The 27,249-nt window shown below is 48.1% G+C and overlaps 1 protein-coding gene across 1 annotated transcript in view; it reads right to left on the bottom strand.

Annotated features, from left to right (window-relative positions):
• Window positions 1–27,249, bottom strand: part of LOC119957047 (complement C3-like) — a 232,881-nt gene that overhangs the window by 65,085 nt on the left and 140,547 nt on the right. Inside the window, exons 22-28 of the mRNA XM_038784653.1 lie at window positions 26,632–26,683; window positions 20,409–20,495; window positions 16,024–16,227; window positions 11,959–12,034; window positions 4,328–4,487; window positions 2,576–2,671; window positions 670–817 (exon numbers count right to left, since the gene is read on the bottom strand). Coding sequence (XP_038640581.1) covers window positions 670–817; window positions 2,576–2,671; window positions 4,328–4,487; window positions 11,959–12,034; window positions 16,024–16,227; window positions 20,409–20,495; window positions 26,632–26,683 — 823 coding nt within the window. The remainder of the gene's footprint in view (window positions 1–669; window positions 818–2,575; window positions 2,672–4,327; window positions 4,488–11,958; window positions 12,035–16,023; window positions 16,228–20,408; window positions 20,496–26,631; window positions 26,684–27,249) is intronic.

Here is a 27,249-nt window from a genome sequence, read left to right on the forward strand (position 1 = left end):
TAAACATGTGCCTCGGCCATATTGGGGAATGTAAAATATGTATGCTGGCTAAAGGGGGCGGCCACAATTATTGTTATGAAGATGCTTACCTGTAAATATTCATGTTAAATTTTTGTGTTTTCCTTTTTTTTTCTCTCTCTAATAACTTGTAATTTGTCATATATAAAATATGAAAACTCAATAAAAAAACATTTATAAAAAAAGATATCCCATTCTGGGTGCCCAGCAAACAATACTGCACCAACATGAAGGAGATGGGAGTGTACACTGCTTTTCAGCAGTAGTGCCAAATATGCTCATCACTGATCAGCTCTGACTCAATGAAGCAGAAACTGGGCACAACGTAATTTGCTATAAGCTCCTTCGCACTGTGAACTAAAACAGCTTCACCAGCTTAACTGTAATTATTGATTAGATAAATGGAAATGTTCACTGCCTCACAGTGCAGTGAATTCGGAATTTTCAAACTAGCTTGAATTCTGATTTCAAGATTCAAGACAGCATTGTCTCCGCCTTAGTTTCTGTTAAATAAGAACGTCACAAAGGTGTTGAGGATTCGATATCCTTTGACAGGACTAACAATTTCACTTACTGTGATAGTCCCTGGGTGTGCAGAGATGGACGAATGTCAGTAGGAAAATTCTAAGGACAAAGAAAATGCGGACTTACAGGAGGCAAAGTTCATCAGGGTGTCGAGTTTGTTTATTCTCAATAGTGATAGGGCATAGGTTGTTATTGCCACAGAATATGTTTTCTTCAGATTATCAATCCTATTTTGCAGATAGTCACCTGCTTTTCTGATACTGATTTCATAATTCTGAAATTAATGAATAATAAATAAATTAGATTTTAGAATGACATTCTATCAACTGGTGTATTGAGAAAACATTCACAGCAGTAATATTTCTTGAATATGTAAACTCAGGTGTACCTGTTTTGTTGCTTCTCTTTGCTCAATACAATATGGCTGACAGAACATGACATTTTTGCAGTGGAACATAAATCTACCGGTCATGTCTTCATTATGCACTGTGCCCATGCGAAGTAAGGACATCTTATTTTAAAAGTCTCTTCAACAACGACGTACAAACCACTTATGCTGAACAGTCTTGCATCACCGGATATTGCAGGAGTGCTGCTCCTGATCAAAATGTTATTACCGGGGACTGCTATTCTTCGCAACCTGATCATCGCCAATGAGCCAGCTTCCAGTTTCACCTCCATCAATGGTCTATCCACAACTACCGATCCCACTCCATTCTCTGATCACCCCTCTATACATCCAACCTCGAACTCCTTACTTACCCCATCACCCTCATGCCACTGATTTCTCTCCCTTAATCCATCCTTACTTAGCTTCCCTGTGTCTTGTCTCCAATCTTTCAACTTCCAGCATTCGCCATGCGTTAACCATCAGCATCCACCCCAGCACCCTTCATAATAAAGAGTTTTGGTCACAAAGTTGTAAAAGAGGTGGGTGACAATGCCACAGCAAGAGAATCAGGACGTCTGGGACCCAAGTGAAAATGACAACAGACAGGATCATATTTAGCAATGATGCATCTCGTCAGGTAGCCTGCCTTCCAAACTTTCATGCTGAATAAGTGCCAAATAGGCACTTATTGATAGTAGTGCGAAGGCCTTTCAGGTGAGATGGGAGAAAATTGGAGATAACGTCAAGGAAACTAACAAAATCATGTGAACCAGAATATTGGATTGTCGAGGATGATCAAACAGCCAGACTGTACAAAAAAAGCAGCACGCCACAGCGCAGCATGGTCGACTCCCAGGATCTACCAGGCTCGCAACGCCTCGTGAGATTTAAAGGGATCTTGCAAAACGTTGTGATGTGAATCTCGCCCATTGTGGGCGGGAACACCTTTTAATAAATTGGCATATTAAAGCGTGACAGCTAGTCTCACTTTAATGTGAGGTTTCTCGAGATACCCGCATCGTTGTGATCTATCCACTTCGCCACGGAGACCTTGGGCGAGCGTCGTTAAATACTGGCCTTCATAAATGGGAGCCAGACGGAACGGCACTCGTGAGGGGTCTCCCAGGGGATCAGAGGCCCTTAGGCGCATGCCAGTGGTCAGGGTGGCACCCTAGCACTGCCGGCCTGACAGTGCCACCTGGGTACCAGCCTGGCACTGCCAAGGAGCCCAGATGGTACTGCTAAGGTGCCAAACTGGCATTATTTGCACGGGTGTGTTCGGGGGGGGGCGCAGACCCTCCCATACTGCGTTGGGGGTGTCCAGGGTTTGCATCAGGGGCTCCAGCGATCGGGACGCAATTTAAAAATGATATCCAGATCCCTCACGATACTGAGGCATCCCGGCCAGCGGAGCTTCTCAGTGCACAAAACAGGGCTATATGCAGCCTCGGCCGCACTTTCCCCATTTAGGCCCCCAATCAAATGCAAGTCGCATTTTAGAGCCTTGCGTTTCTCGGAGCTACGAGCGCCAAGAAACAGGCGGCGAAACATGCTTGCTATGCGACTTTGTTCCCATTTAGTTAAATCTCATCCATACTCTTGTCTTATCACCTTACTCTAAAAAAAAGGAGACTCCTTTACCTCTATATAAAGTGAACAAACATATTTAGCCTCATGCATCGCGATGAGCACAAATGCAGTCAGTGATTCGTCGCTTTCTGATCCCTGGATTCCTCCCTAAAGGATACAATCAGCATACAAATCAAAAGATGACACATTTAATTAATGAACATCCCCACGTTATAACTTCAAACAAATATGAATAACTGCTAGAGGATGGTTTGTGGCACAGTGTAGTGTCCCACTTCAGGATTTGATGTTCATGGAAGATGTTGACATAACTTGGACCCATAGGTTGCTTATCAGCCTGTGAAACCTGCAAATTCACTTGATGGCAGGTGTTAAGAGCAGGAGAGCTTCCAGGTCAGCCATAATGTAAATGGCAAACCACAGTAGTACTTTGCCAGGCGTAATTATGGACCCAACAAATGGAAGTCTTAGGGTATGGTACCTGAAGGAGGAATCAAACTGCTGATTTCATTTCTGGACTTAATTGCTTGGCAAAGATTTATGAAAACAAATCAAAGGCCTGAACACCACCCTCCCCAAGTAAAAATTGGGGCAGAAATATCCTATAATTCAGATCATAATTAAAACCTCAAAGCCTCAAATTCATCTGAAGGAACAATTTGAAAATTTTGGAACATCAGGAATGTTGTGTAAGTACAAATTAGATGTGAACTTTTTAAACAACAATTTTAAAACTGTTAAATCCACAATAAACAGAAGGCATAGGCAATAATAGAAATTACAAACAATGCTTATTTCAATACAATTCCAATACTCCTCCATCCCCTCAGGGTCTCCTTCCTCGACCAGAGTTTTTATAGAGCTGGGCCTCGCCTGTCGAGAGGAACCCCCCCCCCCCCCACCCCAAAAGAGAAGTTCATGTTCCTTAGAGGTCATGGGAAATCATGTTGTCCCGGTCCTGGAATATCCTTTGGGGTTACAACAAAAAACAAAAGCCTCATCAGGAAATTTACACCCTCAACATTGAGCTGAGTTGTTCAATTTTGAAGAAGTTTATGGAAATGTTGAAAGGAACAAGTTTCCCCAACAACTCAAAAAATATAGTAGAATGCTTTCCCATGTAGAGGGGCACAGAATGGACACCAAAGAAAAGAGAAGAACGTGAAGATGGATTTGGATTGGGAAGAGGAATGTTACGTAAAGAACTTTGAAAACTGAAGGATTTGGAGGTTTGGTCCAGCGAACAGTGACACATGGTTGAAAGAACATTCATAACAGTGGAGAACAAAGGAGGGAAACGACTGAAGGGTGAAAGCAGATTGTAGGAGTGACTGAAATATCAGGTCAAGGAGGCATTTGAACAAATAAAAAGGATAAAGGAGAAGGCTAAGGGAAGATTTGATCAAGATGTTCAAAATCGTGAAGAGCTATGATTGTGTATAATAAAGAAAAATGTGTTCCAGTGGGAGAATCAAAGAGGGTTGCAATTAAAGAAATTCACATATGAATCAGAGACAATGTTGCATTTAATGCAGCAAGCTGTGAACTGGAACACACTCTGTGAAGAAGTGGTGCAAGGAGGTTCAACAGTAACTACAGAGCTGGAGGAACACTTTTAAGGGCAAAAATCTGGGGGAGCAGCAGGGGGCTGAGGCAAACTGGATATTTCTGTCAACGAGCTAGCATCGGCACGATGGAGTGAATGGCCTCATTCTGTCCTATAACATTGCACGATTCAATTGTTTTATTTCTTCATTACAGCCATCTGTACTGAACACAAGAAAGAAGAAACATCTTGCGTACAATCATCTCTCCGTGAATTACAGGAGCGTCCTCTTGGAAGTGACCATCAGGTTTCTGTTTGTTTAAAAGCAACCACTTTGCAGCACCACAGAGAACATCTGCTTGAATTGTGATCAAATTGTATGACATCGCGAACACTTTCACCACATAAGCAGTCAACCTACAAGGAAAGAAATGCAATGTAAACTCATTTTTTAAAAAATATTGTGCAAGAAACGATTTTATGGAGTAAATTAATCTAATGGAGTAAATTAAGCTAAGAAACTTTACACAATTAATCCTTTGAACATCACTATAATTAATGATTCAATGTGCACAGATTGAAATCTAAAACATTATTTGATCTACATCATTTATCTTTATGGAAATCAGTTTTGGCACACATTTTATGGAACTCTCCCTGAACCCCTTCACCTCTCTACATCAATCTCCTTGAAGATTTAAAACCTACTTCTTGAACCAAGTATTGATCACTTGTCCTAATATCTCCTTATGTTGCTTGGTGACAGATTTTGTTTGGTAATCACTCCTGCAAAGCACCTTGGGAGGTTTAATTATCTTAGAGGTGTTATGTAAATACGAGATGTTGTTGTACTATAGTAAAGAGACATACCTCGAAAGAGAATCCTCTTTCAGATTGCATGGGAGATTTTAATGGATTTTGTGCATCCTATACTCCTACTAGTACATAATTTTTTTTTTTGATACCAGTCTCATTAGCCCGACAACAGAAGCAGGAACATGATAAGTTGTATTTGTGGCACCTGTTATGGATCCAGACCAGAACCCCAATTTGGGTTTAGAACCCAGACTGAAACTCAACTATTTGCATTTGGTAAAACTGTGAGGAAATGTTCCTGCCAACAGGAGTGATAATCCTGACCAGCAGACAGCTTTAAGAATCACTACAGTGCAGAAAGGGGCCATTCGGCCCATCGGGTCTGCACCGACCCTCAAAGCACCCAACTAGGTCCACGCACCCACCCCCACCCTATCCCCGTAACTCAGTAAACGCACCTAACCTTTGGAGTAATTTAGCATAGCCAATCCACCTAATCTGCACATCTTTGGACTGCCGGAGGAAACCGGAGCACCCAGAGGAAACCTACGCAGAAACAGGGAGAAAGTACAAATTCCATACACACACAGACATCCAAGGCCAGAATCGAACCCGGATCCCTGGCGCTATGAGGCAGCAGTGCTAACCACTGTGTCACCATGTCACCCGCATTAAAACAAACTTTAATTTGTAGCAACATAGAAATAGCGTTAAAGTAAACAGGTACAACATCTTAACTTGCTTCCTGAAACTTGCCTCAACATTCCAATTAAACAAACCCATACATTTTAAATACCACTTATGTGTAAAGTTAACAACCAAGTTTTACTTGCTTGTCTTAATGCAGAGTCCGTGGAGGGAGAAACCTTTTTTATTAGATCTAAGCTGAAAAACTTCTGCCCAGATTCAAGTCCTGGAGGCAATATATTTTTCCAGACAGACCTGGTCCCTCCCATTAGCTACACCAGCTGCACTCAAAGCACACAGCATTCCTTTGTCTCTTGTTACATGATGTGCCTTGATTTATTCAGCCAGGGTCAAACTGTTACAATATTTGTGATGAATGTAAGAATTTCAGATATATTGGGCTGGATTCTGTGCCGGCGGGACGTCCGTTTTGCCAGCAGCGCGGGGGTTTCCCGACGGCATGGGGGGGGGGGGGGGGTGCCCCACAATAGGAAACCCCATTGACCAGCCGGCGTAATGGGGCATCCCGCCGGCAGGGTGAAACAGAAATGTGGCACGGCTGGATGGAGAATCCAGCCCATTGTATTGTAGGTATTTGGATCTGTAAGGGTTAAGAGCCTGGGTTGGTGTGTGTGACTGCTGCAGTCATGGTTTTAAAATAAATCTTAGTTTTAAAGACAACTATGTTCTGAAGCCAGAAGTACAATTAAAGTATTAGCTCGGGCTAATGGAATGTTGTTTGAATTAAAGAGAGTCCCTGTGGAGTTAATTAGATTTCAGCTTGGTAAGATGATGTAGTTACTGGAAGGAGCTAATATATCAGGTACTTTGCAGAAAAGCAATATTAGTTGGAGATGTGAACAGAAGTCAAGCATTTCAGTTCAGTTTAAAAGCTATATCTGTAGATAGACGAACAGTTTATTTTCAATCAGTTCAAAGTGTAAGCTGAAACCAGCCCCCATATTCTCCTTCCCCCATATCCCCCTTCCCCCATATCCTCCTTCCCCATATCCCCCTTCCCCCATATCCCCATAGCCTCCCTTCCCCCATATCCCCCATCTCCCTTCCCCTATATCTCCCTTTCCCCATATGCTCCCTTTCCCCATATGCTCCCTTTCCCCCATATCCCCCTTCCCATATCCTCCCTTCCCCCATATCTCCCTTTCCCCCATATCCTCCCTTCCCCCATATCCTCCCTTCCCCCATATCTCCCTTTCCCCCATAACCTCCCTTTCTCCATATCCCCTTCCCCATATCCCCCCTTCCCCCATATTCCCCCTTCCCCCATATTCCCCCTTCCCCCATATTCCCCCTTCCCCCACATCTCCCCTTCCCCTATATCCTCCCTTTCCCCCATACCTCATATCCCCCCTTCCCCCATCCGCCATAACCCCTTCCCCCATATCTGCAGAAAGGGAGATATGAGGGAAGGGGGCATATCGGGGGATATGGGGGAAGGAGGATATGGGGGAAGGGGGGATCTGGGGGCAGGGGGATATCGGGGAAATGGGAATAGCAGGAAGGGGGATATGGGGGAAGGGGGGATATGGGGTGAGGGGGATATGGGGGAAGGGGCGACGGACCCGGCCCATCAGGCGGACACCGCCCCCAGAACATTCTAGGGCGGCCACGAGCCAGGGACAGGCCCGGATCACCAGGCGGACCCCTCCCACATCTAGTATGAGTGCGACGACGCCAGCAGGCCACACCCAGCGACGAGGAGGGCAGCCTCAACAACAGGCCCCCTTCGCAGCCGACCCAGGACACTGACGCCCAGGACACTGACGCACAGGACGTTGACGCACAGGACACCGACACTCAGGACCCTAACACACAGGACACCGACACTCAGGACCCTAACACACAGGACACCGACACTCAGGACCCTAACACACAGGACACCGACACTCAGGACCCTAACACACAGGACACCGACACTCAGGACCCTAACACACAGGACACCGACACTCAGGACCCTAACACACAGGACACCGATGCCCTGGACACTGAAGCATACGACACCCACACACAGGGAACGGATGGCCAGGAATCACCACTCCAGGGGACCCCGGACTTTGGGTCGGATGAGGAGCACACCATTACACCACTGCTATCGCCTACACCCTTCACCATCACAGACACACTCACTTCGGTTGGGCACTTTAGCGATGAGGCATCTGGGACACTAACTGGTGCGCACAACACAGCCGTCCTGGTGCAGCAGGTGGAGGCAGGAGCAGCCGAGGGGCCAGGCGGACGGAGGGCAGCCCGGCACAGTTAGCCAACTGCCGCTCAGACGGGTCCCGGGTTCCTTGAGTTACCACACCCACCCATAGACCTGTGCAGGCACGGACCAAGGGACGACCAAAGGGGATGACGGCCGGCTTGCGGCATGTGCCGACGAAGGTGGAGGAGTCCACCCATGTGCAGGAGCAGGTAGTGGTGCCGGTCATGCGTGCCACCCAGATTGACACCGCACGGGTGGCGTCCGCGGTGGAGGCAATGGGTGCGACGGTGTCAGACATGGGTCGCAGTATGCAAGGTGTGGGGCTTTCGTGGCTCAGTACATGGCTGCCCTCTCACACGCAGCCATGAGCCAGAGTTAGCAGCATATCAAAGAGATGCTCAACACCGTGGCCCAGTCTCAGCAGGCAATGGCCCAGTCTCTGCAGGGCATCAGCGCCATTGCCCAGGTGCTAGCCGGCGTCGCCAGACACAGACAGGGATGGCCAACTCCCTGAGCTCCATGGCTGCAAACTTGCAGACCCTTGTTGATACCAGGGCAGGCCTCCAGGACTGGCAGAGCCAGATGCCCGGGGGGGAGGGGGGGGGTGCCGGGTGCTCGGTCTGTTCGCATCCGCAATCCATGCAGAGGCCCGGGGGACATCGGGCACCCCGAGGGAGGAGGAGATGCGGAGGCCTGTTCTGGGTCCCCCTGTAGCGGAGGTCCCGGAACACCGAGACACCTCAGACCCCGCCCCTTCCGTCCCAGGTGCATCTGGTGGGCAACGGGCAGGACAGGCTGGCAGCTCACCATCCCAGTCGCCCGAGCCGCAGCCTGGCCCATTTAGGCCGGGCCACCCCAGGAAACGGCCGCCAAAGGGGTCCCTAGTCACAGGGCAGGAATCATAGGAGTCCACCTCCAGTTACGCTGTACCGTTTGGGGAACCACCTAGACGTAGTCATAGGGCCCGTAAGGCCAAAAAATTTGACACCGAGTAAGTTGGCACGGGTGCAGGGCACAGATTAGTTCTCCCGTCCATGTCCAGCCCGTCTGTCCTGAACATTGCCCCCATCCTCCTCATCTGGGGAGGTCTGTGCCTCGTCCTGCTGCTCCTCCCCTTCCCCCTCCTCTGCGTGCAGCACATCGCCCCTCTGCTGGGCTATGTTGTGCAGAATGTAGCAGACCACAACGATGTGGCCGAACCTATCTGACAGCCACTGGAGAGCCTCGCCAGAGCGGTCCAGGCACTGAAAGTGCATCTTTAGCAGGCCAAAGCCCCTCTCTATCACACCCCTGGTCGCTGCATGGGCACCATTGTAGCGGTTCTCCGCGTCAGTCTGTGGCCTCCATATAGGCGTCATCAGCCACGACCGCAACGGGTAACCCCTGTCGCCCAGCAACCAGCCCCTCAGCCGGGGGGGGGAGCATCCCTCGAACATGGTGGGGATGAAGGATTGAGCCAATACGAATGAGTCATGTACACTGCCCAGGTACCTGGCACAGACGTGCAGCATCATCATGCGATGGTTGCGGCCGTTTCCTGGGGTGGCCCGGCCTAGATGGGCCAGGTTGCGGCATGCAATAGGTCCCCTTCCTATTCGTGAACACGGCCCTGTTATCCGCAGGTGGCCGCAAGGCGACGTGCATCTCATCTCATGGCCAAGAACTTCAGGGCCACTGTAACCTTGACGGCCACGGGGAGAGGGTGTCCTCCCTCAGTGCCACGCGGTGCCAGGTGTGCCATCAGTTGGCAGATATGGGCGACGGTTTCTCGGCTCATCCGAAGTCTCCTCCTGCATGCCCGGTCCGTGAGGTCCTGGTACGACGAGTAGGGCCGGTACACATGGGGCCTCATCGGGCGTCTCCATCGCCGTGGCACCACCACCTCCTCCTCGTCCTGTCGTGAGGGCGGCCCTCAAGCCTGGGCGGCTGCCACCTACCTCCCTGCGGCACGCTCTTCTGCAGCAGCCTCCGGCACCTCCCTGGCATGCCCCTGCTCCAGTTCCCCCAGGGCAAGATGTAGAAGTGCGGCTCCTGCCACAGTGGCCGACATGGCTGGGTGATGACCAAACACAACGGCCTGTCGGGGGTGGGGGGGATAGACGACATGTCGCCATTTCCCATACCCCACCCCTCCACCTCAGACAAGTGCTATGGGCTGGCTGGTCGCGACTGTTGCCAGCTGGCACATGGCCAGGCAGACACCCCCCCCCCCCCCCCTCCCTGGCACACACACTGCCCAACCCCCCCAACCCCCACCTCCCTCTCCTACCTGGCATGCACCCTCCCCAACCCCCCACCCCCCCGGCACGCATCCTCCCAAACCCCCCCCCCCAATCCCCTCCCCAACCCCCACCCCCCTCTCTTCCCCGGCACACACCCTCCACACCCTCCCCCCACCCCTCTCCTCCCCAGCACACGCCCATCACGACTGGTTGACGCCGTGAAATAGATAGTTTGATTTATGCCAGCGTGACCCGTGGTCACATCGGCGGGACTTTGGCCCATCCGGCCCGGAGAATTGGGGCGGCCCCGGGGCCCGTTACATCGCGCCGGTCCTCAACCTTCTCCGAAGCGCGCGGCGCGATTCACAACAATGGTATTTTTGGGGGGCCGGAGAATATTGTGGGGCGGCTGGGCAGGATTTACGCCGCCCCCCCCCGGCGATTCTCCGACCCGCCCGGGGGGGGGCGGGGGGGGGGGGGGGGGGGGGGCGGAGAATCCCGCCCCCTGGGCGGAATCCTCTGCTCCCGGGAAAAATCGGGAGGGCCGTCGTGAACTCGGTCGAGTTTCATGACGGCCTCGGAGGCCGCTCCTCGCCCCCTATTCTCCCCTCCCGGCTGGGCTAGGAGCGGCGCTCCGTAACTCTCGGCCGCCAGGCGGCGCGCCGAGAGTGACGCGATGGCGGCGCCTATGTGACGTCAGCCGCGCATGCACAGGTTGGCCGGCTCCAACCCGCGCATGCACGGCTGACGTCACGACGCTGACAGCACGAACCCGCGCATGCGCGGTGGCTGTCTTTCCCCTCAGCCGCCCCGCAAGACGTGGCGGCTTGATCTTGCGGGGCGGCGGAGGGGAAATAGTGCGTCCGATTGAGACGCCGGCCCGACGATCGGTGGGCACCGATCGGGGGCCTGTCCCCTCCCGAGCACAGTCGTGGTGCTCATTCGCCACCAGGCCCCCTACAAGCCCCAAAACGGCCATCTCACGGCGATTTCACGATGGCAGCGACCAGGTGTGGTTGCCGCCGTCGTGAAACGGTCACGAATGGCCGGCCACTCGGCCCATCCGGGTCGGTGAATCGGCAGTCGCCGTGAAAAACAGCGAGCGGTGATTCTTCTGAGCGGGAGGGGGGGGGGGGGGGGGGGGGAGCGGAGAATCGCGCCCTCTATATTATTAAAATTAAATATTGTGGTTTTGGTCCAGTATCCTAGCTGCTTTTGGGGTCTGGTCCAGATTGTAATACATAGCTAGCTGTCAGCAAACATGCCATTTAATGCTTACCAGCAGAACACTTCCTCTGCAACATCATTGATAACCTCACTGTTAATCACAGCTCTAGCAGGCATACAGTCTGTATGTGTTTTAATTACATTACTGCAAAAATACAAACTACAAAATATGATAATTTATTTTTTCTACTGCAAAAATACGGCAATTTCTTGTATTCATCACACACATGAAACAGGATGAAACATCCTGAGACATTTCACAGAAGCAAGATTCAATAAGCTATGTCAGCTTATTGGGCAGCACGGTAGCATTGTGGATAGCACAAACGCTTCACACCTCCAGGGTCCCAGGTTCGATTCCCGGCTGGGCCACTGTCTGTGCGGAGTCTGCACATCCTCCCCGTGTGTGCGTGAGTTTCCTCCGGGTGCTCCGGTTTCCTCCCACAGTCCAAAGATGTGCAGGTTAGGTGGATTGGCCATGCTAAATTGCCCTTAGTGTTTAAAATTGCCCTTAGTGTTGGGTGGGGTTACTGGGTTATGGGGATAGGGTGGAGGTGCTGACCTTGGGTAGGGTGCTCTTTCCAAGAGCCAGTGCAGACTCGATGGGCCGAATGGCCTCCTTCTGCACTGTAACTTCTATGAAAATTCTATGAAAATACTATTATCAGAACGAGAAGAGAGAAAGGAAACATTTAATTCGATAACATACCACGTGCTGGCTGGTCGACTCATGAATGCTGCATATGAACTATCCGGTTTGCGATATGCCAATTGCTGAGCATAACCTGTGTGGAAAACAAATCAAATTACAAAACAAAGATCTGCAAACACTGGAAATCTGAAATGAAAATCACAAAAAACTGGGAAAATCAGTGATCTGATCACAAAATACAGTATCAGAGAAAACAGAAAGAAATCTGGAAGCAGAAAATGTTGACTAATCAAAGCCAGGGTCAAGGTCCACAAATGATTCCTCAATCCAATTCCACCTCACATGGTCTCCAACCTGCATAATGGCTCTTTAATGCTCTAAGTTGACCCCATTCTGTCTCTGAGCCTATTTCACCCAATCATAGGGCCTCCGAATTTAAATTTGGACTTGTATATTCTTTTCTCCTTATTGTGAGGTTATGACCAGCACAGGTCTCTCCTCTGCTATGCCTTTGTTACCTGAATTCCCCTCCATGTCTATTTGGTTGGTGTTCCTCGTCAAAGGCCATATCATCTGGTGCTTCTTTCCTCCCTCTTTGTACCAAGATCCTTCTCCCCTGCAGTGACGTCATCTTTTATGTCTCCCGCTTCAGGTACCTTGCTCTCCAATCCCTATCCAAACCTAAGTGTTCCTTTGTCGTCTTAATTTCCTCCGGCTATCGCAGTCTTTATCCCACATTGAACAAGCAAAGATCAGCACTCTGTACTCCTCCTTGCAATCTCCAAGGGATTCCACAAGACACTGTCAATGACTTCTTTTGAAAAACACTTGGTAGTCTGGTACACAGTGAACTCACTGCCAAACATTGCCCCAAGGGCTTGGTCAGCAGATCAACAATTGCCCATTCTGCATTTCCACCTGACAGCTACATGTATAAACATGCAAGGTTGTTGCCACTGTTGTGTCATGACCAATAGACTGAACTTTCATGACATTCTGGTTTTGTTAGAAGTTGGCTAATGAGACATACTGTCCATTACTGAAGCCTGTTTGCCTGGCTATGCTTTCCAACATCTGCTCCATTCAAACTAACATGGTGAAAACGTGGCCTGTATCATTAAATCATTCTCAATCTATTCCACTGTTCCGAACATTGGGCTTGCATCACCTCCAAAATCCTTATTGTTTACCATCTCCAAAATCTCAGAGTTTCTTGCCCATGATATTTTTTCCTTACCCATGCTTTGCACCAATTGTCAGGTATAATGGATTCTATTTTCATTTTCATCCTTGACGCCAGTTGTGGAAACCAGGAAAACTCCTGCCTGCGCACACCTGCCTCATCAAAAATGGTACCAGAGAGATCTTCATTGTCAGGAGGCAGGTATGGGCTGAAGTCTGGTTTAGCTCACTCGGCTAAATCGCTGGCTTTTAAAGCAGACCAAGCAGGCCAGCAGCCCGGTTCGATTCCCGTACCAGCCTCCCCGGACAGGCGCCGGAATGTGGCGACTAGGGGCTTTTCACAGTAACTTAATTTGAAGCCTACTCGTGACAATAAGCCATTTTCATTTTTCATTTCAAGTCGGGTCAGCCGACCCCAAGAACATTTCAAAGACTGGACCGATTTAGGAGGCGAACTTTAAGACTCGGACCTGAGATAAACTGCAACCTTGGAAATTATTCAAATAAGTTGTGAAGGAGTTATAAGGATGTGTGGGCAGAGATCTCATTCCACTGACATGTGAGTAAACATTTTCAATGTTGACCAACTGGTTATTTGCTGTAAGGCATGGTCCATTAAAGGGTCTTCCATCGAGACTTTCAATGCTGAATTCCCCCCATTGCAAACAGGCAAGAAGCATCACACAGATAACATTCATTGATCCATCAGCATCTTTGCAGTTACAGCAGATCATGACATTGTAGAGCAAGTGAAATGAGCAGGGTACCTAAGGGCAGATATCAGGGCCCTACATGCCAATTCTTGCTGTCTAACCAACTGCCATTCCATCTGTCGCGTTTACAAATCTGGCACCCAAAGGTGCTTCAGCCATAACAGTGGCATCAGCGCACTATCCCACAGGCATGAGTGACTCCAAGGGAGTTGTCCAGCAGGGTTCTATAACCATCAGACTCATATCATGACATTCTGGGGTGCTCATGCACAAACGCAGTACACAGGACCCAGAAACTGATTGCTTCTCTCTCTTCACCTCCCTCCCCCCCCCCCCCCACCCCCATCTCACCCCCACCCCTAACATAAGCGTGCACTGCACATGGGTATAGAGTAGTGTGGACTAAAGGGAGAAGCATGACTTCATGCACTATCATGGCACAATTCCTGGAGGACATGTTTGAGTCTCATGATTATGTACCAAGGCTCAGCAACCAGGGCCTGGTGCAAGAAGTTGAAGGCTGGTGGGATACCCTACATCCAGCAGGTCGAAGGAACAGAGCTTTGGCATGCAAATGCTGCAATGGTGAGCGCATCAGCAGAATATGTCTGAACATGGAAATTTAGAAGATAGAAAATCATCCAATACTGGTGCCAAAGATATTGTAAAAGCACCTTTGATCACGGCTTCAGTCGTGTTAGCGATGATTGTGCAGTAAGGGATAAATGGATAAGGAATAATAGACATATAGCGCATACTAGAGCATGAAGGAAGGATTCCAGGCCAAGGCTTCAGCTCCAACAGTTTTTAACAGGACCCAAAACTGGATGTGCACTCACACTGATAAAGGATTACACAAATCATCTCCTCATCTCCTTCCGTATCTCATACAGATCACATCACTGCATGCCCACGTAATTTATATTGAATTCAACTCAGTACTCTGCTTGGACAAAACAAACTTTAAAAAACTCTATATCTGCAAGAAAACTGACTTGATAAGAGACATCTGCAAAACTATCTGAATAAAAGACAATTTACTTCACGCATGAAGCTCAGTTTCAAAGTCTGTTGAGTAATGTATAAAGTACGGTGACACATAAGATATATTAACCAAAGTACCGACCTATCAGCGTCCTGGGACGGAGAATTCAGCCCAGCGTTTGGTATTGGAGGGAAATTTTTATAGGGTCTAAAATGGGGTGCAAATGCACCGGATGACTTTGTCCTATATGGTGTTGAGCTTCTAGAGTGATTAGAGCTGCACTTATTTGGAAAGTGGAGAATATTCTGTCACAGTCCTGACTTAGAACATAGAACAGTACAGCACAGAAAAGGCCCTTCGGCCCTCGATGTTGTGCCGAGCTTTGTCCGAAACCAAGATCAAGCTATCCCACTCCCTGTCATTCTGGTGTGCTCCATGTGCCTATCCAACAACCTCTTGAAAGTTCCTAAAGTGTCCGACTCCACTATCACTGTTTCTTTAGTCTCACATTAACCCTACAAATACTTTGTTATACAGTAATTGCCTCCACCTTTCTTCCAAATGATGCATGTTGTGCATGCCAGCGAGATTCACAGTCTGAAGTGTCACTCTCTTGTGATGAAGCAAGTACTGATGAAGAGGATCCCACGTGGATGTGCCTTTGCTCTTTTCCAGCCACACCACCCCCTTCCTTGAATTCATACACAAATTCTATGTGAGACAAATTCAGCTTTAAATCTGAAACTGCACACAGCTCTATATCAGTCTTAGAAATCTACCTCATGCCTTCACAACTGTTCACATCTCCAGTAGCAAGGCATGGAATGCAAGCGATGTTTGAACTTTTAAACAGCGAAAATAACAACACCCTCTTCCCTCGCATCTCTTTAAATAGCCTGGCTGATTTGTAAATTCTGCTTGTGCATTTTACACCTGCTCCCGTCACCTTCCAATGGGATTGTAGCCACCCCATGCCACAGGGAAAGCCACGGGTATGAGTGCACTGCCAGCACAATGGAGAATCTTGCAGGCGGAGAGTCCCGCTGCATATGGTTTTAATTTATCATCATATTGCAATCTATAGCCCTCAAAATTAGCATTCTCAGTGTACTATAAAATGCACCTGATTTATGCTATGCCATCAGTGATAGTCTCAATATGCGTCAATCCATAAAATTCAAATTCCAGAAACACAATGCTCCTTATCTTAACAATCGCGTATATAAAATTTGAGATGTGTACCTTGTTGAATGTTCTTCAATGCACCATCTCTACGATCCATTCCAATCCTTTCCCATTGGTGAGTTTTGTCCAGAAAGTTGGTGACAATCACAACTGGGGTAATTGATGCCATATTCTGCTCTCCGCAGCCACCAGGGGTTCTAATTAGATGTTTCAGTTTTGCTCCATCAATAGAATTTTCAATTGTTTGGGCTAAAATTTCTCCTGTTTTGGTAACAAAATACATTCGTAAGTACAAAGCAAAATACTGCAGATGCGAGAAATTTAAAAGAAAAAATGGTGAAAATATTCCAGTCAGATGGAAATGGGTGAGAAAAACAGATGCCATCTTTGGAAGATGGGTGCAATTCTTCCAAAACCTTTCTAAGTGAGTTAGTGAGCAGGAACTGCCGCGAGCTCCCAGGTGCTTGGTCCACTTGAGGAGGTCCCACATGCTTCACACTGAAGGCAAATGAAGGCTCACCAGCTGATTCGTCATGGCCGCACTCACCAGCCCCCCGATAACAAAGAACACATAAACTGCTCTTCCCCATCCAACCCCACTCAGCTTGCAGCCTTGGCGTGAAGACGACCGGCCCCACTTGGGGATGCATACCTAGGGAGGCTCCCAGAGGCGGTGTCCTGTTCCCTCGAGGGTTCCGGAGAGTCAGCTACAAGGCCGCCTGGGAGGAAGTGGCAGCAACCGTCAGCTAGGGCAGCATCACCAGGAGGACCAGGTTTAGCTGCCCCCCCCCCCCGACGAAACTACACCTGGCATCACCCCCACCCAACACCGAGCAGTGCCCTGGCCCACCCATGCCGCCACTCCCCCAAGCCTTCTTCCCCCCCCCCCACCCCAAGCCCCCTCCCCAACCACCCACCAGAATCTCAACCCCCTCCCCTCACACTTAACCACGTGTGCAGCTAATGATGCCCTCTGTTTTTCCACAGGAGAAATTGTCCCACAGCCATCAGGAGAGGGCTCAGATTGGCGACATCAGAATCCTGACCACCTTCAAGGAACGGGCCCTGCAGGTTACAGGAGTGGCCGAGGACAGAGCGGTCACCAAAGCGGAGTTCGGCGCATGCTGCAGAGGTGAGGATCCACCGGGCCCCACCGAGATGGACTGTCACATGTAAGTTGTTATTATCATACAGAATAACTCATCCCTCCAACTCACCACATGTCTATTATCCCGCAGGACCTCCAGCTGACGGCGCAGGCACATCCGGGGTGGTCCCGCTCCCTGCCTCCCAGGAAAACACCTCAGAGGAGAGCTCCAAGGATGCCACTGTGGATGAGTCACAACTACCAACCCCATCTTCCACCAGCGCAGAGACACACACCTTGGTGGCCAACATTAGTCGTCTGGAGCACATTATGGTGAGCACCACAACGTTGCAGATGCACATCAGATGGTGGCAGCAATGACCAGGCGAGACAGCAGCCGGAGGCCTGCTGGATCCCAGGACCCAGCTGGGTCTCAGTCAGATGCTGAGCCTCGGAAACGGATTTACCCGGAGTTGATGCAGACGTTAAGGTGCGGCCTTGATATTCAGAGGGGGTTGTCAGCGACACTACAGCAGGTCCAGAGCTGATTGGAGGAGTCCCAGAGGCTAAGGGCGCAGAACGTGGTGCCGGCAATACATGGAACCGAGGTAAACATACCGGGGTAGCAGCCGCAGTGGAGAGCCTGGTGCATGGCATCAGCAACATGAGTGGAGGTGTCCAAGGCGTGGCACAGTCGGTGACGACCACGTCTGAGGGTCTTGGTAGACTATCCAACTCACTGGGGGACGTCACTCAGTAACAGGCAATCCTTGATGAGGCACTGCGGGACATGTCGCAGTCTCAGATGGGAATGGCCGAGGTGCTGCAGAACTTGTCCATTCGCAGGTGGGGAGGCACTATCGGGAGAATGGAGCAATGGTGGACAGTTCTGTGATACATTAAAAATCCTTCACCACAACCAGTATGACGCATTTATCACTTTCTTCCACAGCGAGGGCCGACTTCCAATCCCTTGCCCCATCTCCCCAGACATGGATGTCCTGCAAGCCCCCCCCTCTTCCCCCACTCCATGCACACCAGTTGCAGCTGTTGTGTGTGTGCAAGCACTCAGCAGACAGGCAGGGGTCAGGCTATAGCATAGAACGAAGATCAGAGCTCAGCTCTCTGCTGGTTATCATCATCCCGCCTGCCATTGACAGTGACCCACTGACTATACTGGCACAGTCCCAGCACCCTGGAGTGATGTAACACAGACCGGGGGGTGGGAAATGGGGGGGGGGTGGGGGTAGCATTGACGGGTCAGGCCACGTCCTATGTAAAGCAGGCTGATATGAGTACCTCCCATGCCCTCCAGCATGCCAGACACTCACTGCTGCTACCTCTCCTGCAGCCTCCGGCTATCCTCCGCTTCCTCTATGGGCTCTTCCTCCAGCCCCTGCCGGTCTGGAGCCTTTTCGTCACCCTCCTCTTCCCTGGAAGTTCCTCCTCCTCCATGCCCTGCTGCTGTGCCAGCAGATGACCATGAAGCGGGTACATTTCAGGGGGTGTACTGCAGGGCACTACCGGAACGGTCGAGACATTGGAGCTGCATTTTGAGCAGTCCGGTGCACCGCTCAATGACAGCCCGGGTGGCCACATGGGCCTCGTTGTATCGGATCTCCGGCCTCCTGACTGGCGTCATTAGCCAGGTCCACAGCGAGTATTCCCCAAGAGACGACCACCCAGCCTGGGGTGTTCTTGAAGAGACCGGGGATGTCTAACTGCCCCAGGATGCAGCTGTAATGCACAGTCCCTCAGAACCGTGCACACACCTGCAAGATCCGAAGGTGGTGGGCGCACAAGAGCTGCATATTCAGGGAGTGGAACCCCTTCCTATTGACTAGGTGCACTCCTAAATGGCCCAAGAGCAGAAGGCAACATACGTGCAGTCACTCAGCCCCTGGACATGAGGTATCCCGGCAATGGCGGAGAATGAAATGAAAATGAAATGAAAATCGCTTATTGTCACAAGTAGGCTTCAAATGAAGTAACCGTGAAAAGCCCCTAGTCGCCACATTCGGGCACCTGTTCAGGGGGGCTGGTACGGGAATTGAACCGTGCTGCTGGCCTGCCTTGGTCTGCTTTGAAAGCCAACGACTTAGCTCAGTGTGCTAAACCAGCCCCTGCTGCCCGAGTATCAGGTATAAGTGGGACAGTCTATATCTGAACTAAAGTGGGACTAACATGCTTGCTGGCGGGTTTGCTAGTACAGTTGGGAGGAGTTTAAACTAATTTGCCAAGGAGAGGGGACAAAGACTGTTAGCAGAATATGGACATAGTTTAATACAGAAAAGCAATCAAGTCAGAGGGAATACAGCGGGAGTAAGTTTCAAGGCAGACAGCCTAAAGAACCCGGCTCTAGCTGCCAATACGGCCCTTAAAATTGTCGGGTCCTTGGCCACCCCTTGGGCCGGCTCACGTGACCCGGACCACCCCCTTCCCTCCCAAGCCCTGATGAAGTCCCCCCCCCCTGCCCGCGGATCGGCCCTCCCCCAACTGTGGCGGCTCTGGGCTGAGTCTGCAGCCACCACGCCGAGTTCCCACACAGCTGAGACCACACGGACCCCACGCCATCGGGAACTCGACCGGTCGGGACGGAGCATCGGGGCGGGCCTGAGGCAATGTCCTGAGGCCGTTGATACGTGGCACTGCGTACCCACAGAGCACGTCGCTTTGTAGGGGGTGGAGCATCACGAAAGTGGCACCGTCCCCGATTCAGTTGGGAACTTTGATTATCTGGCCGATTGCCAAACGTGATTTGGGCGTCAGCAACCGGAGAATCCAGCCCAAGGTCTCTTTTACAGCAATACTCAAGATTAGACATGTTCACAACATACCATAGTTTTAGCCCATTTTTCTCCAGAAAAAAACTTTTCCAGCCATCTTTTCAATTTCAAGGGTTGCATCCTGAAAAGATTCACCAGTTTTTAAGACTAAAAAACTGAGGCAATAAAATAAGTTCAGTGAGAAGGAACCAAATTACCATCTTCTGTGCTGTAAAGTTCTGTGACTATGACTTGAAGAGGCCAAACACCCATTACTTTCTGACATTGAGAAGAAAATTTAATCAATGGAAGGTATCGCAAAGAGGAGGAAGGAACAATGAGCTGCTTTCTGACTCATATTCCTAAAATAAGCAGATTATTACAGCATCGGTATTTATTGCCCCTTACTTTTTGGATTTCTATCAAGCATTGATAGCCAAAGTAAAGCTGGAATGCTCATGATCTGTCGTTTTGAATATTTACATTTGCACAAGCCAGGTAGACTTGAACAATGTGCTCGTCTTGCAGTCTCCAAAAGGAAACAGCCTTGGATTATTTAGACCAGAGATCCCTCACCCCAATCAATGTACCTTGAACACTGATGAACGATAGTGGTTCTGTATTTGGAATGATGTCATCTGGGATATCAGCATCAATCTTAACCGTTTGTTCATTACCTAAATTTAAAAAATATATTGATTTATATAAATAGGATATTTTAATAAGATCCTTGATTTTCTCAACAACTATTGGTTTTGGTTTGTTTTCTCTTATTTGTCCTCCCCATGACCACAATATTCCACCCTCCTGGAGTTTACTGGAGAGTTCAGTATTTTAAATCTTCCCATGCTTTCACCAATGGAATTCCAAGGTTCTGATATAACTTTATTAAGATAAACTCAAGCTGACTGAACTTTCTACTCAAGTCTCAATTTACCCGCACGGTAGAATTCCATGGTCAGAAGCATGACATGAAGTTGCCGTTGTTTTTCATCAACTTTGCCAGAGGGATAAAACTAATAATCAGAGAAGTTACATTAAACTGGTCTAGAACCTTAGACTGACAAGGATGATATCAGAACTGAGGGTATACCCATCAGGAAAGATTGAGCAGAGGGCAGCACAGTGGTGCAGTGGGTTAGCCCTGCTGCCTCACGGCGCCGAGGTCCCAGGTTCAATCCCGGCTGTGGAGTTTGCACATTCTCCCTGTGTCTGCGTGGGTTTCGCCCCCACAAGCCAAAAATGTGCAGCGTAGGTGGATTGACCATGCTAAATTGCCCCTTAATTGGAAAAAATGAATTGGGTACTCAAAAATTTTTTTTTAAGAGTAAAATTGAGCAGGCTGGAATTCATTTCTCTTTAAGATAGTAAGTTCAACAAGGAATTTAGAATAAACTTCTTTCCCCAGAGAGTGGAACACACTACCTAAAGGTAAAGTTGAGGCAAAAAGCTGGACAAGTGCATGAGGGAGAAAGATACAGAATGTTATTCTGATGCAGTGCATTGAAGAAGGATGGGAGGAGACTTAAGTGGAGTGTAAATATCAGCATGGTATTTGGTTAAGCTAAATGACCATGTCCTCTCCCCTCCCAATCACTGTCGTCTTCTATCATCCTACATCACTCCCTAGATACCTGCACTTCGCAAATTCTGCTTGACTGAGCATTACCGATTTTATTCACTCCAGTACTGACAGCTGTACCTGCAGCTGATTTGGCCCAAAGAACCTCCGTTAAAACGTGTATGTTTCGACCTCCAAGTTAAGAACCTACCAAGGCGTTGGGTCACCTGTCCTAATATCTGATTATTTGGCTTGGTGATGAATTTCATTTCATGAAGCCGTTATGAAGGATTTTGTCAGGTTTTACTGTGTTCGAAAATGCAAGTTGTTGTTGTGTGAACCAAAAAAAACAGCATTGATGATCAGTTGTTGATAGTACAGAACATGATTTGTGCTGAAAAAATGAGACATATTTCTGAAGTTTTTCATCTTACACTCTGATGTACCATCAATTGGACTCGAGACTCAATTAAGATCCAAATTGTGGTTTTAATCAGCTAGTTGTTAGCCTGGTGGTCGACTACAGAGAAATGCCGACCGCCGGGAACTCTGGGTACTTATACCCCGACTCGGAGGCGGGGTCTACTTGCCTCTCAACCAATTGGTGAGCCGTCACATGACTAGTCCCAGCCAATTGGATGAGAGGCACATGACCAGCCAGAGCCAATGGGAAACCCATGCTCTGCACCAATGGCAGTGCTCACATCCATACCACCACACACTCATCAGGAACAAACACTAGAAGGCCATATTTAAAACGATCCTGACAATTTATACAATGGTAAAGGGAATGTTCATTAGTTGGCAAGTTGACTCTGATCAGCAGAGGTATTGTAATCATAAATAGAAAATTTAAGAAGAGGTAATGGTAACCTTGTGGTATTGTAACTGGACTTGTAATCCAGAGACCAGGGTAATGCTTTGGGGACCTGGGTTTAAATCCCACCATACCATGTGGTGAAATTTGAATCTAATAAAATCTGTGTCATAACCTGTAGCAACCTGCACAGAACTCATCCAGTTGGGGATGATTATTCCCCATGCTCAATTGGACTGAGTTAAAGCGCTATCATAAAAGGCCGGCAGCTGTAGGGCCAGCTAAAAAGGAAACGAGGACCCGGTGAAAGGTAACCGGGCCCTGTGCATGTATGATGCTGTTGCTGAAATAAAGGACTTTTAAGAAGCTCGTTGGACTCCACTGGTTTTTTCACAATCTGTAAAGTCTAATGATGGCCATGAAACTATTGACAATTGTTGTAAAATCCCATCTGCTTCACTAAAGTTCTTTCGGGAAGGAAATCGGCTGTCCTTAACAGTCGGGCCTACATGTGACTCTAGATATTCAGCAATATGTTTGACTCTCTTCTGAAATGGCCACTCAGTTCAAGAGAAATTACGATGGGCAATCAATGCAGACCCAGCCAATGATGCCCACATCCCGTGAATGAATTTTTAAAAAGCCTCTCCATGTAATTCAAAAGAAGGAGCAAAGCTTGAATGCATTCCTTTAAGTTTCCAGAGAATGGGTCCTTGAGTAAGAATGTATGTCACTTCTAGCAAGGATAACTGAGATCGACTCATTATCTTAACATCCTACTGTAGTGATTTATGTAGGAATTAGTGTATTCAGGGTTGTTCAGCAAGTGCTGCTCAATAGCAAAATCACATCTGATAGTAGCCGTTTCATATTGTGTTTTGCAAGCACGGTTTGTTGAATACCATCTGTACTCTGCCTATTATTGACAGCTGGCGGAGTAAGTTATTTGATTCAATCAGTCATTCGTTATGATATATGTCCTAATTGCCTGGCATCAAACTGGCACTGAATTGCTCAATTGTGTGATGGGAAGAACGTCTTTATGGATGGATGGCAGACTCTTTTTATTCGCTGTGTATCATACAGATTTGATGTGGAGATGCCGGCGTTGACACCACAGTAGAAAACAGAAATGGAAAATGTATCATCAACTTGTCGGAGTGGAGGGGCCACCGTCATACTGAACAGAACGGACTACTGCAAAGAAGTGTACTGACAACTCAACAACCTTGAACACTACAGACAGTTATCCGCAGATCTGACCAAGGAACACACCCGCCAACTCAACAGACTGATCAAGACCTGGGATCCAGGCCTTCAGAGCACCCTACATGCTCTCATCCCAAGTACTCCCCGCATTGGAGATCTCTACTGCCTCCCGAAAATACACAAGACCAATACACCAGGCCGTCCTATCGTAACAAGCAATGGGACCCTGTGTGAGAACCTCTCTGGCTACAACGAGGGCGTCTTGAAAGCCATCGTACAAGGAACGCCCAGCTTCTCTCGCGACACGACGGACTTCCTACAGAAACTCAGCACCCATGGACCAGTTGAACCAGGAACATTCCTCGTCACAATGGACTTTTTAGCACTCTATACCAGCATCCCCCATGATGACGGTATTGATGCTACAGCCTCAGTACTCAACACCGACAACTGCCAATCTCCAGATGCAATTCTGCAACTCATCGGCTTCATTCTGGACCATAATGTCTTCACCTTCGACAACAAGTTCTTCATCCAGACACATGGAACAGCCATGGGGACTAAATTGGCACCTCAATATGCCAACGTCTTCATGCACAAGTTTGAACAAGACCTCCTCACCGCACAGGACCTTCAACCGACGTTATACATCAGATACATCAATTACATTTTTTTCCTTTGGACCCACAGCGTAGAATCACTGAAACGACTACACGATGACATCAATAAGTTCCATCCCACCATCAGACTCACCATGGACTGCTCTCCAGAATCGACTGCATTCTTGGACACACTCATCTCCATCAAGGACAGTCACCTCAGCACTTTGCTTTACAGCACGCCCACGGCTAACCTCACGATGCTCCATTAGGGGCTGGTTTAGCACAGGGCTATAGAGCTGGCTTTCAAAGCAGACCATCGCAGGCCAGCAGCACGGTTCAATTCCCGTACCAGCCTCCCCGAACAGGCTCCGGAATGTGGCGACTAGGGGCTTTTCACAGTAACTTCATTTGAAACCTACTTGTGACAATAAGCGATTTTCATTTCATTTCTCCAACTTCCACCCTAAACACATTAAAGAAGCCATCCCCTATAGACAATCCCTCTGTCTACACAGGATCTACTCAGACGAAGAGGAGCGTTACAGACATCTACAGACGCTGAAAGATGCTGTCATATGAATGGAATATGGCGCTCGACTCATCGATCGACAGTTCCAATATGCCACAGCAAAAATCCGCACGGACCGCCTCAGAAGACAAACATGGGACACAACAGACAGAGTACCCTTCGTCATCCAGTACTTCCCCAGAGCGGAGAAACTATGATATCTTCTTCGCAGTCTTCAACACGTCATCGATGAAGATGAACATCTTGCTAAGGTCATCCCCACACCCCCACGACTTGCCTTCAAACAACCGCGCAACCTCAAACAGACCATTGTTTTCAGCAAACTGCCCAGCCTTCAGAACAGCGACCACAACACCACACAACCCTGCCAGGGTAATCTCTGCAAGACGTGCCAGATCATCAACATGGGTACCACCATTGCACGTGAGAATACCACCCACCAGGTATGTGGCACATACTCGTGCGACTTGGCCAACGTTGTCTACCTCATACGCTGCAGGAAAGGATGTCCCGAAGCATGGTACATCGGCGAGACCATGCAGGCACTACGACAACGGATGAACGGACATCGTGCAACAATCACCAGGCAGGAATGTTCCCTTCCAGTTGGGGAACACTTCAGCAGTCAAGGGCATTCAGCCTCTGATCTTCGGGTAACGTTCTCCAAGGTGGCCTTCAGGATGCTCGACTACGCAGAATCGCCGAGCACAAACTTATAGCCAAGTTATGCACACATGAGTGCGGCCTCAACCAGGACCTTGGATTCATGTCGCATCACATTCACATCCCACCATCTGGCCTGGCCTTGTGAAATCCTACCAATTGTCCTGGCTTGAGACAATTCACACCTCTTTAACATGTCCCATCTGAACCTGTAAAGACTTAATTACCTGCAAAGACTCGCATTCAAAGTGGCGTCTTGCATTTTTGACGTTGTCTAAATTTATGTTTCTGGAACCTACCCCTTCTAAAACCTGAGGAAGGGGCAGTGCTCCGAAAGCTAGTGATTCGAATCAAACCTGTTGGACTTTAACCTGCTATCATACAGACTGGCAGTGGACCAAAAGCTGCCACGTTTAGATCAATAACAACTGTGGTCTCACCAAAGTCTTGTACAGCTTCAACAATACCTTCCTGCCCTAATAATCTATAAGATGACTGATAAAGGCAGTGTCCGTTCTACTTCAAATTACCCTGGAAAAACAAATTAGCTCAAAACTTTGAACAACTGATTAAGCAAATTGGATCACACTGCTATTATGCAGTAGCTACATAATTGGTAGTTTCCGCTAATACAATGCTCCCACCAGTCCAAAAAGATAATCTGATTACAACACAATTGAGCAATGTTGTGTATGAATTTGAGTGCCGTTGTGATGCCAGGCATTAGGCTTTGCATTCCAAGAATTAGCCGATCGAATCAAAGAACATCTTGGAGTCAAAAGCACAGAAAGAGGTCCTGCAGTCCATCATGTCTGCGCCGGCTATCAAGTACCTTTCTATTCTAATCCCATTTTCCGGCACTTGGTCCGTAGCTTTGTATAATCTGGCACCTAGGCTTCTTCCAGTTGTTCGTAATGGGCACAGTATAGACCACTACCCACTCACTTACAAAACCCAAAAAGATATATGATATGATTCTGTGATTGGGAACACTTCCTGAACAATCTTAAGTATGTCAATAGCTACACTAATAACAAATTTGAGATAATCCATCAAGCTCGTAATGTGGCTCCTTTACGCTTGGTAGAACCAGCATACATTCATGCTCAAGAATTCATTCTCCGCAAACAAAAGAAAGATGTTCAAGCCTTGTGCCCTTTTTGAATGACAGAGGGTTGGAAGCCTGTAGGTCCCTGATCCTTTCTCCTTTGGAATGCCTTGGCCAATCAGAATCGACTTGCCAACCAATCAGCATCTCTTTTCACCTGTGGTATAAACTGTAGTAATCATTTTACGTTTGGCATTCTTGCATTTGTCCTGATAAGTGCAAGGTGAAAAGCTTCAGCAACATGCCTCTCCTTCCAGTAATAACATGAATGATATGTTGACAACAACTTGTGCTAAGAATGTTAATGGTGAAAACGGAACCAACCTTTGGGATCCAAATTGTAAGTTTTCACACTATCGATTTTCTTCCCTTCTGGCTACAAGACAAAACAGAATAAAATGAGTAGGAGAGAGTCTGGTTTCTTCTAGATCTCATATTTCTGCTTAAACTACAATGACACTCCATGTTAACGTATTCTTGACAAGACAATTTCCCCCAACATTCCTTGCACCAGTAGCATAATCATTTGTCCTGAATTTGGTCCACACCCTATATTTAGTTGTAACTGACAGAACCAGCAAGCGACTCAAATATTTAATGTTTCATTTTCTACTCCTTTTTTCCCCAAAAGTAATTTGTAATTTACTCTGATTTTTAAACAATGTCAGCCACTGTGTCTTGTGATGCGGGTCTGTTACTAACATTTTCAGATTTGTAACAACCCAATATTCGGATTCAGAAATTCAATTCCAATTGAGAAATTGGAGTCTATAATCATAGAATAGTACAGTCCAAAAGAGGCACTTCTGCTCATCAAAACTGCACAGCCTCCAAAAATATTCTAATCTACACTAATCCCACTTCCCAGCATTGAATGTTATGACATTTCAAATGCTCATCCAAGTACTTTTTAAAGATGGTGAGCTAGCTATACTATTTTAT

Source organism: Scyliorhinus canicula, chromosome 25 (assembly GCF_902713615.1).
Source record: "Scyliorhinus canicula chromosome 25, sScyCan1.1, whole genome shotgun sequence".
NCBI lineage: Eukaryota > Metazoa > Chordata > Chondrichthyes > Carcharhiniformes > Scyliorhinidae > Scyliorhinus > Scyliorhinus canicula.